This window comes from Vulpes vulpes, chromosome 2, assembly GCF_048418805.1.
Source record: "Vulpes vulpes isolate BD-2025 chromosome 2, VulVul3, whole genome shotgun sequence".
Classification (NCBI taxonomy): domain Eukaryota; kingdom Metazoa; phylum Chordata; class Mammalia; order Carnivora; family Canidae; genus Vulpes; species Vulpes vulpes.
Genome location: NC_132781.1, coordinates 1,054,183 through 1,072,541, shown reverse-complemented (window position 1 = coordinate 1,072,541; position 18,359 = coordinate 1,054,183). Strand labels below are relative to the sequence as shown.

Sequence of the window (18,359 nt, the reverse complement as noted above, 5' to 3'; positions counted from 1 at the left end):
TGCCTGGCACACCTGGCACACCGTGGGGAGCTGAGGCGCCGGAGGGGCGGCGGGCCGGGCAGGGCCCGGGAAGGGGCCTGCTCCCTCCGGAGTCCCCCTTTGGGCGAAGGGGAGCTGGAACCCCAGAATGGGCCCCAACACCCTCTGGGCCAGAGCCCCCGACCCCCCGAGAGCCAGCACCTGCCAGCACGGGGACGAGCGGGGAGGCTGGCAGCGAGGGGGCCGCGCTCAGACGGCGGAGGAGGAGGCCCCGGGCCCAGGGCAGGGACAGCAGCTCCCGGGGGGCCCCCCTGGCTCGGCTCAGCACTGAGCGGAGCGTCCCTGCTGTCCGGGGGACAGCGCGGCTGACACAGGAGCAGGTGTGGGCCGTGGTCACCCGCCGGGGTGCCGGAGCCGGTGCTGGGACAGGGCGGCAGGAGGAAGGAGCCAGCGCGGAGGGCAGGCCGCCCGCCCGCCAGGTGTCCCCTCCCAGGGGCCGGGGGGAGGGACCACCGAGCCCCGGGGGGTGCGGGCGCTGCGCCGCCGGCTGGAGCTGCTCCGCGGAGCCAGGCTAATTGGAGAAAATGAGAGGACAGAAGGCCTCTCAGGAAAGGTAAATAAAATTAGTCACCCCGGCCCTCCTGAGGGACCTTCACCCCGCGCCGCCCACGCCACTGCAGGCCGGACGGCAGCCAGGGGCCGAGGGGGGGCACGGAGGGGCTGAGGCTCGTCGGCGGAAACGGAGATCTATTGTGGCCCCGGGACTCCTGTGACACACGGGGGCTGCAGACCCCGGGAAGAGGGAGGGCCCGACCGGAGGCCGCAGGCCACGGCTTCCCCCAGCCCACACGAGCCCCGGCCCCAGGGCCCCGCCGGCCCTTGATGCCTGGAAGCCCACGAGGGCACAAGTTAGTACGGGACAGTGGCAGTTCTCCTTCACGCCAGCTGAGCCCGAGGTTGGTGACTGCCGGGGGGGCGTCACCCACCCAGTGGCCTCCTGACAGCCCTCCCTACCCTGACTCCCTGCGCCCTTACCCTCCTTCACCCTTGGCCCTGTCCCCAAGGGAACCAGAGCCAACCGGGAGAGGGGAGGGTGGAGGCAGAGGCCTGGCGGGGGCTGGACCTGCCCGGCCTATTGGCCAATAAGCATCGGCTCCGACCAGGGGGGGGCAGGTGGGAAGGCAGGGGCGCGGGCCGCGGAGCCCAGCACCCACATGACAGCCCCTGTCCAGGAAAACGGGCACCCCAGGCCCTGGGGCTCTTCCGTTGCCTCTGCAGTCCTTCACCCCAGGCCCCCAAAGGACTATACGGATCCTGCCACGCAGGTGTGCACACGTATACACACGTGCTACTAAAGAGTGTGAGAAACAGCAAAGGGGAAAACCTGGACCACAATAAACAGGGATCAAAACAAAACAAAACAAAACAAAACAATAAACAGGGATCAGACCTGGGAGAGTGGAGAGGTCACCCCCAGGAGGGCAGCTGAGTGCATCACTGGGCAAGGGGACATCAAGCAGGCGGAAAGCTCCCCCAGACACCCTAAAGGGGACCAAAGTAACTAAGTACACTGATGAGAAATTTAAATGACCTGGTGGAGAGTTCAAGACGTAATTAGTGTTAGTACATAGGAAACTAAGTAAATGAAAAAAGAAGGCCATTAATAACTTCAAGGAAAACAAAAAGTTGGGCAAAAAGTCATAATTCACCACATGGTTTAGCTCTGAATTACAAACATAGACATCATAATGTAAATACTGCACGATGATGTAACCAACGTTACAAGAGGAGAAAAGAGCCATCTAGGGAGGATGGTGGGGGGGAAGGACGCGTGTGTATAGTGGCAGCAGGGACAAGAATGAAGTAGGAAAACTGAGCGCACTGTGTGCTTGCCATCTAGAAATAGAAATACAATCAATCAGCTGAAGACTTGGAAATGGTTGTGGCAGGGGGGTTGGAGGAGGCTGGTGCACTCCCCGCACGGCCTCTCCTCTTCCTGGACGCTCCGACAGCCTCAGCCTCGGGCCCTGCCCCTGCTTGCCTTCCCTGAGCTCTTTGCACTGCTCAGTCCCCTTCCCCCCCCCACTACCCCCTCCCCTCCTCGCCCGCAGCGCCCAGAACAGTCCACCTTCTTCCCTCACCCTAGGTGAAAACTACCACTGTCTAGACGATTCCCCCTCTCCAGCCCCTGGGCCCCCCAAATCTGCACCTCCTAGAGTTCCCCAAGCCCCCCACTCAGCTTCCTCTTCCCACGATCCCGAGGTAGCTCGGGGAGGTCTCTGCCCGCCCCCCCCCAGTCTGTTCCCCACATGACAGCCAGAGCAGTCGTTTCACATCCAAGGTGTCACCCCAGGAATCCCATGGAGCCTCCAGACCTCTTATTTATAGAAATGCAGGGGACAGGACACCCCGGGTGGCTCAGCGGCTTAGTGCCGCCTTCAGCCCAGGGCCTGATCCTGGAGTCCCAGTCGGGCTCCCTGCGTGGAGCCTACTTCTCGCCTGTGTCTCTGCCTCTCTGTGTCTCTCATGAATTAAATAAATAAGTAAATAAATAAATATGAAACACAGGGGACAGAAAAGCCAGTTGCCAGGACGTGACCAGTCAAACCTGGAATTCAGGAAACTCCATCTTGAAGCAGCCAAGGGCCCTTCAATGCATAGACAGGGCAGGGGACACGGCGGGGCAGGTGGGCAGTGGACACGGCTATGCCCGGCCTCCCCGCCCCGGGCCATAACCCACAGGTTAAGGTGTCAGGGAACACGACGGGGGCAGGTATTTGGGGATTGCTGTTCACGCTCAATACACAGAGACATGCTCAGAGCACGTGTTCAGTATTTACCGAATTAAAGCTGATAAAATTAAAAGCCCAGGGACGCCCGGCTGGCTCAGCGGCTGAGCACCTGCCTTCAGCTCGGCCATGACCCCAGGGTCCTGGGATCGAGCCCCGCACTGGGCTCCCCGCAGGGAGCCTGCTTCTCCCTCTGCTGTGTCTCTGCCTCGCTGTGTCTACAAAACAAAATTCAAAGCCTAAAAATTTGAGTAGGACCCGTCTCTGAAAGGAGGTCACCATTTCACTTGCAGACGTAGGGTGGTTAGAACTTGCCCCACGGAGTTGTCAACAGTGATCGGAAGTGATGTGCGCATGTGCAGAGTAAACCGAGGGCCAAACGGATGCTCCCACCCTCCCTGCACCCGAGGCGGAGTCTGCGGCGGCGCCACGCAGCCCCGGGCCTGGGGAGCCCCCCCCCCCCCCGGACCCTGGACAGGGAGCAGCTGGGGCTGCCCTCAGCCCAGACAGCTTGTGCCCCTCGAGAGGCGGGCCCCCCGCCCTCCCACCACCTGTGCCCCACCCCCCCCTCCACCCACGCCGGCCCCTGGTCCCCACGACCCCCTTTAGGGCCACATGGAGTGACCCCCTCCCCGTCAGGGACGGCTGCACACGCAGCAGCGTGCCTCCCTGCCCCTGCCCCAGCGGGGCTGCGCCCTCCTAGCGCGTGGACTCCTAAGCACATTCCCACCTCCAAGGTGTTCTTGGCAGAAAGACCACAGCCCGAGGGCCTCCGCCTCCCAAAGCAGCTAGGTTGGCAGGGACGCTGAGTGACAAGCCTTTGCGGGGTCCCCTGTGGTCCGCAGGGGGTACAGGCCCACAGCTATCACGTCGCACAAGAGGCCAAGGAGGGGAGCTGTGGGCATCCCAACCCCTCAGCAAAACACCCCACAGGTCCCCGGGGAGCAAACAAGGCCACGTGGTTAGAGACTTGGCTCAGGGCCCGGCACCAGCCAGCGCCCACTGGCAGCGAGCCCAGGCAGCTGTTTATTACATGACCTGTCCTTCCTGCGCCCTGTCCCTCGGGAGCACCCCCCCACGCCGAAGAAGACACCTCCTGGAGTCACCTGTAGGGCCTCAGAATACTCTTCCAGGAAAGGGTGTTCCCAAAATAAATTCCAGTTTGGCTATCCGGGCCTGGCCTAGCGGGGCTTTCCAGGTCTGAAGGTCAAGTGCGCCTGGGTCTCTCTCGGGGCCCAGTGGCCATCCTTCCCCCGGGGCCAGTGTGTAGGTCCAGGGCCCCCACCCGGAGGGGGCTGGTCCCTTGAAGAACACAGGAAAGCTGCCTCAGCCTCCCTCCAGAAACCCCCCACCCTCTGCCTCCCAGTGCCCCCCCCAGGAGGCTTGAGCACCCCCTAGAGGAACCCAGGGACCAGATGGAATTTCTGGGTTCGGCGGCCTGGAGCACGACCCTGGACGTCCAGCCCTGAGTGGGCTGCTGGGACGGGGACCTGACAGACCAAGGGGCCAATCCAGTGCCACCCGCCTTTATTCACTGGCCCTTGGGCTCCAGTCACAGACACTTGGCTTTTGGAGGGCACAGGAACAACAGGGGACCCTGGTGACCACCCTGGCACATAGTTTGGGGCCAGGATCAGCCCTATGCTCCTGTCCAAAGGGACTGCCAGGGCCACGGGGCCGCACACAGCACGGGGCTACCCGTGGCTACCCAGGACCCTCGTGGAGGGGGGTGCTCGGTGGCATCGCAGGCCCGGAGAGCTGCTGCCATCCTGAAGCTGATGCAGGGGAGGACGGGCCAGGCTGGACAGCAGGGTGAAGAACTAGACGCTCCCCAATGTGTCCAGGATGGAAAAGCAGTGGGGGGGGGGACAGGGGGTGTGAGAAGGGCCACCTTATGGACGAGCCTAGGCCCACCAGCCTGGGGGACAGCAGAGGGCCCTCATTGCCCTCCTGACCTTGGAATAGTTGGGGGTGAGGGGCAGTGGAAGGTGATGGGAAGCAGAGGGGAGTCAGGGTCAAGGCCCTGGGGTGGGGGCAGAGCACGTAGCTCTAGACACAACCAGGGGGAGAGCCGGGGCTGGCAGGGCCCAGACCCCCCCCAGGGACAGGGGCAGCCTGATGGCCCCTGAGAAGAAAGGAGGGGGCTTGGGGAGGAAGGGCAAGCCCTGGCCACCGACCATGCCCCTCCTGGTCCTGGGGTTGACAGCCCCGCAGGCGCACGCCCCCCCCCCTTCCCAGGAGCTGGGCCCACAGGAGACCACCATGAGGCGGTACCCGGTCTCCCAGAGGCCAGGGGAGGGACCCCAGTGCCCTTCAGGACTTCTTGGCGTCCGGCGTGTTCCGGCGCTTCAGGTCACTCAGGTCGATGGGCTTGAAGGCTGTGGGGGGACAGAGTGGTCAGTGGGGGCACAGACGGGAGGCGGGGCCTGCGCCCCAGACCGCCTTCCAAGTAGAGGGGCCTTCCTGCCCGCCCCCCAGCACTGCCCCTGGCCAGGCCGCTCCCTGCTAGGTCCGCTCCTCCACTCACTCTTCAGACTGGGGTTAGGGACCTTCTCCACGTACTCCTCCACCAGGCCCCGCTCGCTGCCTGACATCTGGCTCCGCAGATCTCGCTCCACACCCTGCCAGGCTGCCAGAAGCAACGAGGTGGCGTCAGAGCCCCCAAATGGCTGCGTAGCAGGCCAGGTCCAAGTGGTCAGCCCTGCACCCCTCCCCGGCCCTCCTCCCGCCCCCCACCTCGCAGCCCGCAGCCCCCCGCCAGTCTGCTCCCGACCTGGGGCTGTCTTCAAAGCACCCCTCTCCCCTCCCTATGCCCATCCCGGCTCCTAGGGGGCCCGCGTGCATCTGTACCGTGACCGGGGCCCATGGGCTCTCGATCCTCCACTCAGTCTCCGTACCTTTCCCCCTCCTCCAGCCCCTGCCTCCTGGCACAGGGTCACGACACACGGCTGCCCCTACCTGCCTGTCCTGCACGCGGCTCCCGCCCCTGCAGACCTGCCTGGCTCCCATGCTCCTCCCCCGAGGGGCTGCCTGCCCCCACTGGCAGCACCAGTCTCTCACCAGGCAAGTCCCCCGTGGGCCTGGCACCCCGGCCCTGAAGGCAGGGTGCAGAGGAGGAGGGCTCTGGGGAGCTCCCCACGTACCTTCGTAAATGAAGCGCACATTCTCCTCATGGGCCGGGGTGAAGATCTCGGTGCTGCTGGGGGGAGACCGGGGGCTACTGTTCCTCTTGCCGTTGTAGACGACTCTGGAGACAGGGGAACTGGGGGCACCCGGCACATTAGGGCGGGCTGGGAGCAGCGGGGCCCACCCCCGCCCCTCCCCTCCCCCGGGGGAGGCCACGCCACTGCCCGAGACCCACCTGGTCATCGCGGGGGCGTCTGGTCCTTGCGCTGCACTGCCGGGTCCCCTCGGCCTCTGAAAGGGAAGGCGGGCCGGGAGCAGGACAGTCACCGTCTCCACGGGGGCTGCGGGGCGGGGAGGCGCTGGCCCTCCCCGGGCCGTCTACTTCCTCCCTCAAACTCCCAACAAACTGCTCCGGGCTCGTGGCCTACCAGGGACCCCTCCGGAGAAGGCCACAAGCCGGGCAGACACAACCCCATGAGGCCAGGGGCCAGCAACCTGCCGTCCACTCGGAGCAGCCGAGTCCCCAGCACCCCTGGGCCGGGACCCCTGCCGCTGGGGAGCCCTTCCCCGCGGTAGGCAGCCTGGTGGCGCCAGCAGCAGTGCCGTGGGGCCCCCTTTCCAGGAGACAGAACACCTGTCAGGAAGGGCTCGGCGACCCCAGGACCCTAACTCTGCCTTCCTGCCGCAGGGCCGGTGCCCTGTTTCCGCTGAGGCTGGTTCCCACCCGCAAAACAGGGACGGGCGTCTGGGTGAGGAGCCCGGCAGAGGCCGGGGCCCAGGGGATGCAGGGCACCCGCAGCCTCCGGGGCTCGGGGCCCCAGCACAGACGGGGGGCTGGGGGAAGGCCTGACCCAGGGACAGAGAGCCCGGGGTTGCTGCCCGTTCACAGCCTCCCTCAGCTCAGGTTTTAGCCCCGGGGTGGGGGGGTATCTTCAGGCTCAGTGTCACCCTAGCCAGCTGGACGTGCCCCCTCTGGCTGAGAACAGCACACGGCCAGGGAGCAGCCTGTCCCGGGCCGGCCCCAGGACAGGACAGGGTGCCCCTAGGTACTTGGGGGCCCTGGGGCCCCACACAGCCCACAGCATGTAGCTGCAGACCTTCCCAGAGGCCCGAAAAGATGGGGCGCTGGGGGCACGTGCTCCCTGCTTTGCTCGGTTGTCTCATAAATGATCCAGCATTTGAACACCTGCACAGGTAAAAACAAGCCAAATTCCAAACAAGGGCGACCGAGCATACAGCCAACTTCCAGGAGGGCACAGGGGATGCCGAGCCCCACCCTGCCCCTCGCAAAGTGACTTCTTTCCCGGACTCCGGGGTCTCGCTGCCCATGGTCCTCTTTCCCAGGCACCAGCCCCCTGAACACCAGAGCAGAGGAAAGGCCTGCTCTGGCCGAGGACACCCTGAGATACTCGGGCTGTCCTCAGCGGCACAAGGCGGGAAGTTCCAGGAGAACGGGCCAGGCCCTGCCTGCCCTCAGCCGGGCCCTCGTCATCTCCTGCCCCTCTCCCAGCTTGTCCCCCTCAACCTGGGAGGCCCCGGCCGCAGAACACCTGCCCTTCGTGCCTCCCCCGCCTCGCTTCAGGCCTCTCCCTGCAGGGCAGCCTGCCCCCCACCCCGCCCCGTCACAGCCCCTGGGGACCACCGGCCTTCATGGGCCCGGGGCCCTCATCTCAGGGTCCCCTACTCACCCTCTCAGGCTAACGCAGGTGCTCACCCTCTCAGCTCCCGCCACCCTCCCTGCAGGGGGTCTCTGGACACCTCACCTGCTCCTCTGTCTCTGCAGACCGAAGGCCTCATCTGGGCTGGCCCCAGGGCAGCGGGCCTGCGCAGGTGTATCTGTGACCGGAGCACTCGGGCCCCACCTGGAGGACCCAGCCCGACTGCCCCCAGTTCCTGACTAAAGCAGCAGCATGACATGTGCTCCCTGTCCCAGGCCTGGGCCTCTGTCACCAAAGGCCCGCCTGTACGGACGTCGTACTTCAGTTAGGGAGATTTCTGGTACCCTGGATAAACTGAACTAAGAAGCATCTTTGCCCAGGGTCGTACATTCAGTGGGTTCTCAGAGCCTGGGGGCCAGAAGAACAAATAAAATGACATTTTAGGGGCAGCCCAGGTGGCTCAGCAGCTTAGCGCCGCCTTCAGCCCAGGGCGTCATCCTGGAGACCTGGGATGGAGTCCCACGTCGGGCTCCCTGCATGGAGCCTGCTTCTCCCTCTGCCTGTGTCTGTGCCTCGCTCTCTGTGTCTCTCATCAGTAAATAAGTAAAATATTAAAAAAAAAAAAAAAAAAAAGATTTGGGATCCCTGGGTGGCACAGCGGTTTGGCGCCTGCCTTTGGCCCAGGGCGCGATCCTGGAGACCCGGGATCGAATCCCACATCGGGCTCCCGGTGCATGGAGCCTGCTTCTCCCTCTGCCTGCGTCTCTGCCCACCCCCCTCTCTCTGTGTGTGTGTGTGACTATCATAAATAAATAAAAATTTTAAAAAATAAAATAAAAATAAAAAATAAAAGATTTTATTTATTCATGAAAGACACAGAGAGAGACAAAAACAAAGGCAGAGTCAGAAGTAGGCTCCATGCAGGGAGCCCGACACGGGACCTGACCCAGGGACCCCAGGATCATGCCCAAAGGCAGGCACTAAACTGCTGAGCCACCCAGGGAGCCCCTAAAATCTTAAAAAAAAACACATGAATAATCACGCACACCCTGACAAACCATTCTAGTCCCGGGTACGTGTCTGACACAAGGGCCATGAGGCCACTGGGAGGCACACAAGAGCGGCCAGAGAGGCGTCCCTCATGAGCACCTAAAGGAAGAGCCACCAGAGAAGGTAGCCTATGTTGGCCCCACTCTGGCCACTGAAGTTGACACCGCTGGGAACATGAACCACACAAGAGCAGGCAAATCCTGGCACTGAGGCTGAGCAAAAGGAAGTGACCCAAAAGGACAGAGGATGGAAGCCTGGGGCCAGGAGCAGGCTGGGAGCAGCCCCAGCAGAAGCCGAGCCACAGAGGCTCAGGTCGGCAGGGACCCATCTAAGGGAACAGCTGGAGTCAAGCACAACCTGGACCTAAGCGACCACTGGACCAGCGTGACAAACCCGCTCAGCAGGAACGGTCTCCGTGGAACACGGGGAGAAAGTGGGTGGTCAGCGAGGCTGCCGTGGGGAGGAGCAGCTCTGAAGGGAGGCCGGAGGCCAGGCTGACCACGGCCATGGAAGAGGCAGGTGTAGAGGGGCCAGGTGACAGAGACTGGGACCAGTGGCCAAGGACCCCTAGCAAGACAGGCCATGCCACGAGGACCACGGAGCCTCAAGTCTAGGAGGACGAAGGCCTGGTGTGCAGGGGGCAGGGGCTGCGGGCCGGATGCCCAGGCCAGAGACCCTCCGTCCCTCTCATCTGTCTTCCCTCTTCTGCTCACAAGGACTACGAAGCGCAACTACTTCCCAGCTCTGGGGGCAACTACTTCCCAGCTCTGGGGGCGCCCGCGTGGCTCCGTCTGCCTTCAGCTCAGGCCATGATCGTGGGTGGAGCTCCCTGCTTGGAGGGGGGGGGACTCTGCTTCTCCCTCTCCCTCTGCCCCTCCCCTCTGCTCATGCTCCTGGGCGCGCCCTCTCTCTCCCACAGATAAATAAAATCTTTTCAAAAAGTTATTTTTTCAGCTCTGGACCTTAAAATCTTACTGTACACACTCAGTCCCATCACCTCCAAGATACTTCTTTCACTTTAACGGTTTTGAAGTATCACCACACCTGGCAATTGCCAGTGTGTTGACGTTTGCCAGTGTCCTACGGATTCGGGTGACAGTGATGTGAGGAGCAGCTCAGTTCCTGGTGTCTCAGATCTAATGACACAACGATGGTCTCCCCTGGCCCACGATCCCACCCTTGGCAAGCCCAAGGCCATCCTTCCCAGAGCCGCCAATGTGCTCTCGGGCTACCTCTTCCCATTCGCAGCCTCCCCTCGCCCAGCTACCACCCCGTACGGCAGCACGGTCTCCTGCACCTCTCTCCCCGACTCCGGCCCTGACACCCCTCCCCAAAGAATCCCCCGCCTGCACGCCCTGGGCCCTGTGCTGCCATAGAGCCCCCAGCGTGGCCCAGTCTATTTCTTCAGGTGTCTCTGCTGGGCTCCAGCCCACCCCCAAGCACAGTCTCCGACACACAGCCCCCTCTGCCCGCTGCCATCACCACAGGGAGCCACACGCTGCCCCCCACTGCGCACTCTGCAGGGCTCACGGCAGCCAGTGGCTACGTGCTGGGCACACGGGAAGGTCCAAAACGATTCTGTGGCTGGAGATCATCCGTCCCTTGCTCTGCTGCCTCCAGGGAAGCCCCTTCCCCCTCTGGGCCTCACAGTACTCAACTAAGCCAAAGCAGTCCCCAAGGATGTGCGCTAGGCTCTCCTGCTTGACAACAGACAGGACGATCACAGAAACAGCACAACGTCTAACTGGGCGATTCTGGGAGTGGCACGGCCATTGCTGACTATGACGCACAGGCCAGGACAGTGCTGGGTGCACCAGACGTGGCGCCAGCCCCTGCACAAGGACCTGGAGGCCCACGGAAGCCCAGGACATGTGAAAAGGCTGCAGTGCCACCAGCTGCCACCCAGCAAAGCAGGGTCTGAGCCCCAAGTGGCTGCCAGCCTCTGAGCCTCCAGGGCCATGGCAGTCAGGGCCAGGCTCAGACACCTCAGCCAACCTGAGCACCCAAGAGCCTGCCAATGGCCTCTCCCACACCCGCTGGCAGGCCCCCTTGGCATCCACGTGGCCCTGCTCAGAGACGAGGAGGGAGTCTCCCCCAATGGATAAGTTTTGTACCTTGCTCTTGCAGGGGAACCAAGGACTCCCTGGTCCTTGGGCGGGAGACAGGGCGTGGGGAACCCGATGCCCAGCCTCCAGCCCCGCAGTCTCAAACTCTTTCCTCGCACACAGCCATATGCCTAAAGACAGGAGAGGAGATGACACGCTGTTGTTCAGGAAAGTGACAATGAGTATTCTAGAGCTAGAATCAGTGATGCAAACGGTGGTTGTTCTGTCTTCCTTTGGAATTTCTGATACTTGAATTTTCTTGGATTCCACTTTCCCATGACATTCCTTGTCTCTGCGGTACTCGACACTTTCAGCCATTAAGCCTTCTAGAAAAAGATCTGCAGGGCAGCCCGGGGGGCTCAACCGTTTAGCACCACCTTCAGCCCGGGGCGTGATCCTGGAGACCAGGGATGGAGTCCCGCATCGGGCTTCCTGCGTGGAGCCTGCTTCTCCCTCTGCCTCTGTCTGCCTCTCTCTCTGTCTCTCATGAATAAATGAAAACTTAAAAAGAAAACAAAAAACTGCTACCCACAGGGGTGCCAGAGTAGCGCTGTGCCAGATGCCCCAAGGGGCATTCCCCTGAAGACCCCGGGGCCAAACCCCGAAGCACGCCCTCGCCCCCCTTCCTGGCTGATGGCAGCAGCTTGCATCCCAAGCAGTAGCCTGAGCCTGGGCACCCTTACCCCCTGACCCAGAAACCTCAGCATCCCTTCAGCTCACCCCCGTCAGCCTCCGCCCTGGGCCCTGGAGGAGGCTCCTGCCCGGCTCCTCCTCACTCCCACTGTGCTCTCTCTCTCTCTCTCTCTCTCTCTCTCTCTCTCTCTCGACCCCAGCACTCACTCGCTGCTCCCCGCTGACGTCTCGGGGCCTTTGCTCAAGGTGTCCCCGCCGCCCCACAGGATCTCGCTCATCCTTGGGATTCTGCTAAAAGACCGCCTTTCCTTGGAAGCCTCCCGGGGCTGGCCGGGGGCCTGGCGTCTGCACCTCCACACCCTCGGTGTCACGACTCGGACCCACACGGGGCGTCCACCCCGCCCGTGCAGCACCCCCGCAGCCCCGGGGCGGGCGGGCCCTGCAGACAGCGCACCCGGGCCACCCCGCACCTAGCCGCGCACCACCTGCGGGCGGAGGCCGGCACCGCGGGGAAGGCTGGAAAACGGAAGGAAGGAAAGTCCCGGCGGGGGGCGGGGGCGGGGGGCGGCGGCTGCACTCCGAGAGCCACGAAGCATCCTCAGGAACGGCCCCTTTGGAAAACGGAGGGCAGGACACTTGTCCACCCCGGCGGCCGCCCCTTCACAGGCGAGAAGGGCGGGCCCCCGGCGGCCCCGTGGAGCCCGTGTCCCCCGGGAAGCGGGGCCCGCCACGTCCCCACGCCCCGCTCCTCGCCGCCCCGCCCGCCGCGCGCCCCGCGCCCCCGGCAGGCCCAGCAACTCGGGCGCGGCGCAGCCCAGCCGGTGCCCGCCCGCGCCCTCCCCGCGCCCTCCCCGCGCCCGCCGCCGCGCCGGGGCGGGTCCCGGCCGCGCCCGCCCCGCCCCCGCCTCCGCCCCCGCCCCCGCTCCCGCCTCACCTCGCCCGCTCGGCCGCCGCCGCCGCCGCCGCCAGCTGGGGCCCGGCCGGAAGTGACGTCACCGCGGCGCGCGCAGGCGCAGGTGCGGGCAGCGCGAGGGCACGTGACGGCCGGCGCGCGCGCGGCGGGGGCGGGGCCTCGGCGGGGGGCGGGGCCTCGGCGGGGTGCGCTGCACGGCCGGGCGGGGAGTGGGGCGCGGGGCGCGGGGCGCGGGGCGGGGTTCGCACGCCCTCGGGGAGCGCCGCTGAGGGCTGGGTGCGGCGGGGTCCCGGGGGTCCGGGGCTGGCGCGCCGGAGACCTCACAGCCCGCGGGTCGGGGTCGAGGTCGGGGGCAGGTGGGGGGTGGGGGAACTGCACCGGCGCTGTCCCCTGGGCCCTCAGCCTGGGTCGGATGAGCCAGGCGGGGGAGCAGATGGTCCCATCCCCAGTAAAGAGGCTACCACCGCAGCTAGGGAATGACATTTATTGAAAAAGTAAAAAGTGTCACAATAAAAAATTCACCTGGAGAAAAAGCCAGGCCAGAAGTGTGAGGGGTGGGTTGTGCCCAGGTGCAGGGTCCTGGGCGCCTGCCGGCCCCACTGGTGGGACAGGCCCTGGCACCCGGGGGGCAGGAGCCCCGGAAGGGCAGGTGGGGCTCAGTCCATCTTGGTCCCTTGGAAGAGCTCCACCAGGTCCTTGAAGTCCGGGTCGATGAGGTCAGAGGGCAGGTCCCCGTCATCGTTGGTGGCGTCTCTGTCTGCCCCCAGGGAGATGAGGTACCTGGGGTGCAAAGTGGCCGTGACGATGCAGTCAGGAGGAGCGCAGGCTGAGTCCTGAGGGGCATCTTGATTTTGTTTTTGTTTTGTTTTAATTTTTCCAGGAGGGGTGAAGAGGAGGAAACCTGATCCTCCAGAAACAAAGGCTGATTTTGCTAGTTTGCTCTGGGGAAGGCAGGAGGCCAGGAAGGAGACCCGAGAAGCTCCGAGGGTTCCTAGCCGTACGACCAGGGCCCCCTTCGGGGAGACCACGTCCTGGAGCCCCTGGAGGCCGGAGCCCCTGGCCTGACCCTCTCACCTGGCTATGTCGGGGTAGCCGTCGCTGCAGGCGATGTGCAGGGGCGTCCACCCGGTCTCGTCCCGCTGGTGGATGTCCGCGCCGTATTTGACCAGCAGCTTCACGCACTCCAGGTTTCCAGAGAGCACGGCTTCGTGCAGGGCGGCCAGGCCTGCGCAGGACAGGGCGCGAGGGGTCAGGGCCGAGACCTTGCCCTGACACCCCGCAGACCCTCCGCTGGTCCGGCAGGCACTCACCTGACGGGTGGATGGTGTCCAGGGCGACTTTCCGAGCCCGGATGAAGCGCCCGACCTGCTCCAAGTCACCCTGGCGGATGTGGTCTAGGAACAGGACGTCATTCGGGAAGCGCACGCTGCGATCCGCCAGCAGCCGCCTGCGCCGCTGCCGGGGGCTGTAGCGGGCATAGCGGCTGGTCCTGCTGGGCATCCTGGGTGCCGTGGCGGGCCCACCTTGTGGGGACCCTGCTTCTCGGGGAAGGGACGTGTCCGGCCCGGGTCACACAACGCATGCAGTCTCTTCCAGCGCCACCCCGCTCCCGTGCTCCCCTGTGACCAGGGCACGTCCCTCTTATATAGGACTCGCAGCGCTATATAAAGCTGCGCAGTCATGCTCACGCCGGGAGGGGCTGAAACAGAGCAGCTCCGGCCCTGCGCTCAGGATCATGTTTAATGGCTCATCTTTCAACCCACCTGTTGCTGTGCCCCGGCCAAAGGGGTCAGGTCCTTCCTGGCCACTGTCGTCTGCCCCACAGCTGGGCCTAGAAGGTGCTTACAGAGGGCAGGAGAAGGCACTAGAAGGACAGGACCCATAAGGAAGACAAGTGGGTACCAAGGTCACGGAGAGGGCCCAGGCATCTCCTGGAGACCTGGTAACTCCAGAGAAAGGCCTTGATGTCTGGTGAAGGTGGCTGCTTCGACCTCCGGGAAAGCCAGGGGCTGCCCACGGCTGAGGCACAGGGCCCTGAGCATGCCAGAGAAGGCCCAGTGCCATCCGTATCTCCCTGTCACTTGTCACCTTCACCAGGGCCTACACCACTCCGCCCTCCGCCTCACAAACGTCCCAGGTTGGAATCTGAAGAAAGGCCTCAGCTCCCCGCAGCCCATCCCACACTTGTTTCCCTCGACCCCCGCCTCTCCCCTGGGTCCAGGCTCCTGCCACTTACTGCCGAGGCTACGCGTGCTCCCACTGAAGGGAAGGGCGGTCTGCCCTGCAGGATGGACCATCGCATCCCTAGGGGGGTGCACACTCTGGCCGGCCCAGACCCCTGGGAGGGGCTAAGCGGCGGAGGCCTGAGCCGTCACTCACTGTCTTCACCGCAGCAACCACGTCTGGAGGTGGCTTCCGCTTCCGTGGGGAGAGGAGCCGGTGGACGTGAGCGTGCAGGAGTGGGAGCATACCTGTCGGGTCGGGGGCAGCCCCTGCAGCCCATGAGGTTGGCTGGCTGCGTTTGGTAGGGCTGCTGTTGCAAAGGACCAGACTGGGGGCTTAAAACTTTTATTTTCTCATGATTCTAGAGACCAGAAGTCCAAGATCAAGGTGTCAGCATCCTGGGTTCCTTCCAAGGAGAATCTGTTCTGGGCCCATGTCCTGGGGTCTGGAGGCGCTCCTTGGCGTTCTCTCATTCACAGACATATCCACCCATCTCTGCCCTCACGTCCATGTGGTCTTCTCCCTGTGTGCGTGTCTGTGTCCAAATTTCCATTTTTTTTCAAGGTTTTATTTATTTATTCATGAAAGAGGGAGAAGCAGGCTCCCCGTGGGGAACTCGATCCCAGGACCCCAGGATCACACCCTGAGTTGAAGGCAGATGCTCAACCACTGAGCCACCCAGGTGTCCCCAAATTTTCACTTTTTATAAGGACACTAGTCATGGGATTAGGCTCCCTCCTGGTGCAGGAAGAGCTCATCTTGACTGGTCACATCTGTGACAACTGTATTTCCAAATAAGATCATGTACTGAGGAGCTGGGGTCAACACAGGAATGTTGGAGGAGCTTCCCCCATAACATTGGTGAGATCCCCGTGGGTGGTCTCACCGAAGTCCTGAAGGAGGACAGAACCAAGATTGACCAGCACTTGACGGGTACTCTGCACGGGGGTGGGGCAGGCAGCCTGGTGACCAGCAAGCCTTGCATCACCAGGCTGGTTTTGATCCAACAAAACCAAATCAAATGTATTTAACACCCTCTAGGTGCAAAGCCTTGGGCCGAATGCTGTGCAGCAATGGGGCACCGCCTAGGACTGACTCCCTGCCCTGACAAGGGGTTCCCAGCTGGTCTCAGAGCCTCCACCTGCTGGCGGGCCCAGCCCCGCGGGACCCCCCTCCCAGCCCAGGCCCTGCGGGGGCCCTGATACCCCTGGTACCCAGTGTTCCTGCACTTCGGGGCTCCGAGTGTGAGTGTGGTGCCAGGTGATCTTAACTCCTGGTCACTTGGGAGGAGTCGGTGTAGCTGCTGCTGGCTTGTTTACAGGAGGCTGAACTTTCCTTTGATGTGAAGATTGCCTAGTCTGGTGCTGTGGAAAGTTCTGTCTGGCCTCCAAGAACCCTGAGTGAGGCCGCCACGGGTACAGCGTTTCCCGAGAGCGACCAGCTTTGGGCTTGACTCAGGCCAGCGCAAACCTGTAGGCAACCCCAGTGACGAAGCCCCTGGCCCATCAGACTGAGGTGAGCTTGAGGGAGAGCTTGGGCGTCGGTGGCTTTGGGGTTTCCATGTGGATCTGAGAAGGGACCGGTGCCCAAAGCCCCGCAGTCACCACAGACCCCCTGGAAAGTACTTTGCTGTGCTTTTTGTTCTGCTGAGGACACAGGACGTCCTCTGAACCAGGGTGCGGCCTGGGGCGTCAGAAGCGGGCTGCGAGCATCCAACCTGAGACCGACCATCTGGCAAAGTGGATCTTTCACGCAGCCACAGGCAGGACCAAACCTAGTGTTTATCCAGCCTTGTCCCTGACGCCCAAGTAAACCTGTGAAGTGACGTGGTTTGTGCGACGTTAGGCTCTGCCTTCTAGGGAACTGGAGCAGGCCGAAATATCTAACCCAAAAAGCTTACTTTGGAAAAGGCCGAGAAACACAACCAGTCCTGCTTTGCGTCCCGCAGAAAACAGAGCTGGAGAGCCTGTTAGGAGAACGGGTGCCTGGCCCACTGCCGCCCGTCCCCTGCCAGCAGGCTTGGCGGCCGAGGACCTCGAGGGTCTGGTGCACTTCGGAGGCAGCAGCCTCCAACCACCTGCAGAGAGCAGAAGAGGAGGGAGGAGAGGAAGAGGGAGATTTGGGATGTCCCGGGCTGCTAAGCCTTGACTGACCACCCTGAGCTGCAAAGTTGCCTGCTAATCCACCAGCCCCGCCAGGTTTTGGACTCCACCCCACAGCCTCCCAGCCAATCCAGGCCCTGGAATGTGCTAATCAGCTGCCTCTGCAAAAGAGGAAAGGTATGGGTGACTCAGTCCCTCTCCCGGGAGCACATGACAGCAGCTCCGGGCAGCCGCGCCTGGTCCCAGCTCTGTGCACAGGGCCTGGCCGGCACCGCTGGGTGCTCAGGGTCACCCACGCCCGTCGCTGGGGCGGGAGCGCAGGATCCTGACGGCCTTGCTCGGGGCGGGCTTCCTCCCCCGAGGTTCTTCTCCCCCCGTGACCCCTGGGGGAACGACTCACAGTCTGGAGGGCAGGGCTACCATCCTCTCCCCCAGAAGTGGCCCAGCTCACCTTTCTCTGCCTGCGTGTCGCCTTCCATCAGCAGGACAGAGGCCCGGCGCGCCTAGGCCCCGGAGCGCACGAGCTGGAGAGCAGCCCCAGGACGGGCCACCCGAGGCCCGGGCTGCTGCGCAGGGTCCCGCTCACCTGGGCTGGGGTCTGCGGAGGCCTGGGGCAGGCTGACGCAGCAGGGAGGGCTGGGGCAGGACACAGGCTGCGACAGTGAACAGAGAACGCTGGAGAGCCATGTCCATGGCACGTCCTACGGTGGCGTCTCCAGCCAGGCACCGGCACCTCGAAGCCCCCCGGGGCACATGGGCATCAGCGCCCCGGGCGGGCAGGGCTGGAGAGGTTGGGGGACTCGTGCAGTGACAGGCAGGGCTCTGTAGAGACCTAGCTATGTGCGCTGTCCTTGACCCAAGGTGGACGGTATGTCCACATCCGTCCCCCTCCCAGGAGGTCACCGGGTGGCCCTCCCGCCCCTGTAGACAAGCTGAGAGCGCAGATGCCAAGCCCTGGGGGGTACTGCCGTCAGGGACAGACGGCTACCCGAGGCCCGCCAGCCCCGTGTGGGGCTCCTCTCCTGCTCTCGAGGGGGACCCACAGGTGCAGCTGGGCAGCAGGGCCCGAGGAGTCAGTCGGGCTCACAAGGCGCATGTGCCCAGGACTGCAGCTAGGCCGGTGGCTTCGTCTGCAGGAAAACCAATTCCGACGGTCCCTGTGTGAACCAAGGACGCTGAGGTTTTCTTTTTTTTTTAGAAATTTTTCCTTTTCAGTTTTTTTTTTTTAAGATTTTGTTTATTTATTCGTAGAGACACACACAGAGAGAGGCAGAGACACAGGCAGAGAGAGAAGCAGGCTCCACACAGGAAGCCCGATGTGGGACTCAATCCCGGGTCTCCAGGATCACACCCCGGGCTGCAGGCGGCACTAAACCGCTGTGCCACCGGGGCTGCCCTCCGTTTCAGTTTTAACATTAGCATCCTAACGTTTTTTCAATTAAAGATTTTATTTAGGGTAGCCCCCGTGGTGCTGAGGTTTAGCGCCACCTGCAGCCCGGGGCGTGATCCTGGAGACCCTGGATCGAGTCCTACGTCAGGCTCTCTGTATGATGCTTGCTTCTTCCTCTGCCTGTGTCCCTGCCTCTCTCTCTCTGAATAAATAGGTAAAATCTGGGGCTGCCCGAAGCTGAGGTTTTCAAAGTCAAATTGCATTTAAAAAACTGGTTAACTTGTGGGGCAGCCCAGGTGGCTCAGCGGTTTAGCGCCGACTTTGGCCTAGGGCCTGATCCTGGAGACCTGGCATAGAGTCCCATGTCGGGCTCCCTGCAGGGAGCCTGCTT

The 18,359-nt window shown here is 63.2% G+C and overlaps 2 protein-coding genes and 1 long non-coding RNA gene across 5 annotated transcripts; all 3 read right to left on the bottom strand.

Moving 5' to 3' along the window:
- Positions 1 to 3,730: 3,730 nt before the first annotated feature.
- Positions 3,731 to 12,395, bottom strand: MCRIP1 (MAPK regulated corepressor interacting protein 1). 3 transcript variants are annotated; one of them, XM_072746117.1, is made up of 6 exons: positions 12,275 to 12,395; positions 10,717 to 10,838; positions 6,130 to 6,185; positions 5,912 to 6,030; positions 5,296 to 5,397; positions 3,731 to 5,146 (listed from the first exon to the last, which is right to left on the bottom strand). In XM_072746117.1, exons 3-6 carry the CDS (start codon positions 6,135 to 6,137, stop codon positions 5,082 to 5,084), a joined length of 294 nt encoding a protein of 97 aa, XP_072602218.1. In that variant the 5' UTR covers positions 6,138 to 6,185; positions 10,717 to 10,838; positions 12,275 to 12,395; the 3' UTR covers positions 3,731 to 5,081. The 3 variants fall into 3 exon arrangements, with proteins under 3 accessions (XP_072602218.1, XP_025855732.1, XP_072602207.1); XM_025999947.2 differs by lacking the exon at positions 12,275 to 12,395 and adding an exon at positions 11,548 to 12,048; XM_072746106.1 differs by lacking the exon at positions 10,717 to 10,838 and having other exon boundaries at positions 12,275 to 12,342.
- Positions 12,396 to 12,721: 326 nt separating this feature from the next.
- Positions 12,722 to 13,890, bottom strand: PPP1R27 (protein phosphatase 1 regulatory subunit 27). The gene is made up of 3 exons (XM_025999437.2): positions 13,564 to 13,890; positions 13,328 to 13,478; positions 12,722 to 13,033 (listed from the first exon to the last, which is right to left on the bottom strand). Exons 1-3 carry the CDS (start codon positions 13,751 to 13,753, stop codon positions 12,910 to 12,912), a joined length of 465 nt encoding a protein of 154 aa, XP_025855222.1. The 5' UTR covers positions 13,754 to 13,890; the 3' UTR covers positions 12,722 to 12,909.
- Positions 13,891 to 14,926: 1,036 nt separating this feature from the next.
- On the bottom strand, positions 14,927 to 16,464 carry LOC140597465 (uncharacterized). The gene is made up of 2 exons (XR_011999300.1): positions 16,377 to 16,464; positions 14,927 to 14,999 (listed from the first exon to the last, which is right to left on the bottom strand). It is a non-coding gene; the product is annotated as an uncharacterized lncRNA (long non-coding RNA).
- Positions 16,465 to 18,359: the final 1,895 nt, after the last annotated feature.

Bases quoted from the DNA above. Each gene is read 5' to 3' on its own strand.
- MCRIP1 (XM_072746117.1), bottom strand. The intron at 5,398-5,911 runs GTACGTGGGGAG...TGCTTCTGGCAG, and splicing joins TGTGCGCTTCATTTACGAAG to CCTGGCAGGGTGTGGAGCGA. The intron at 5,147-5,295 runs GTGAGTGGAGGA...GTCCCCCCACAG, and splicing joins CCCTAACCCCAGTCTGAAGA to CCTTCAAGCCCATCGACCTG.
- PPP1R27 (XM_025999437.2), bottom strand. From the start codon at position 13,753: ATGCCCAGCAGGACCAGCCGCTATGCCCGCTACAGCCCCCGGCAGCGG. The intron at 13,479-13,563 runs GTGAGTGCCTGC...TGTCCTGCGCAG, and splicing joins GGACACCATCCACCCGTCAG to GCCTGGCCGCCCTGCACGAA. The intron at 13,034-13,327 runs GTGAGAGGGTCA...TTTGCACCCCAG, and splicing joins GGCTACCCCGACATAGCCAG to GTACCTCATCTCCCTGGGGG.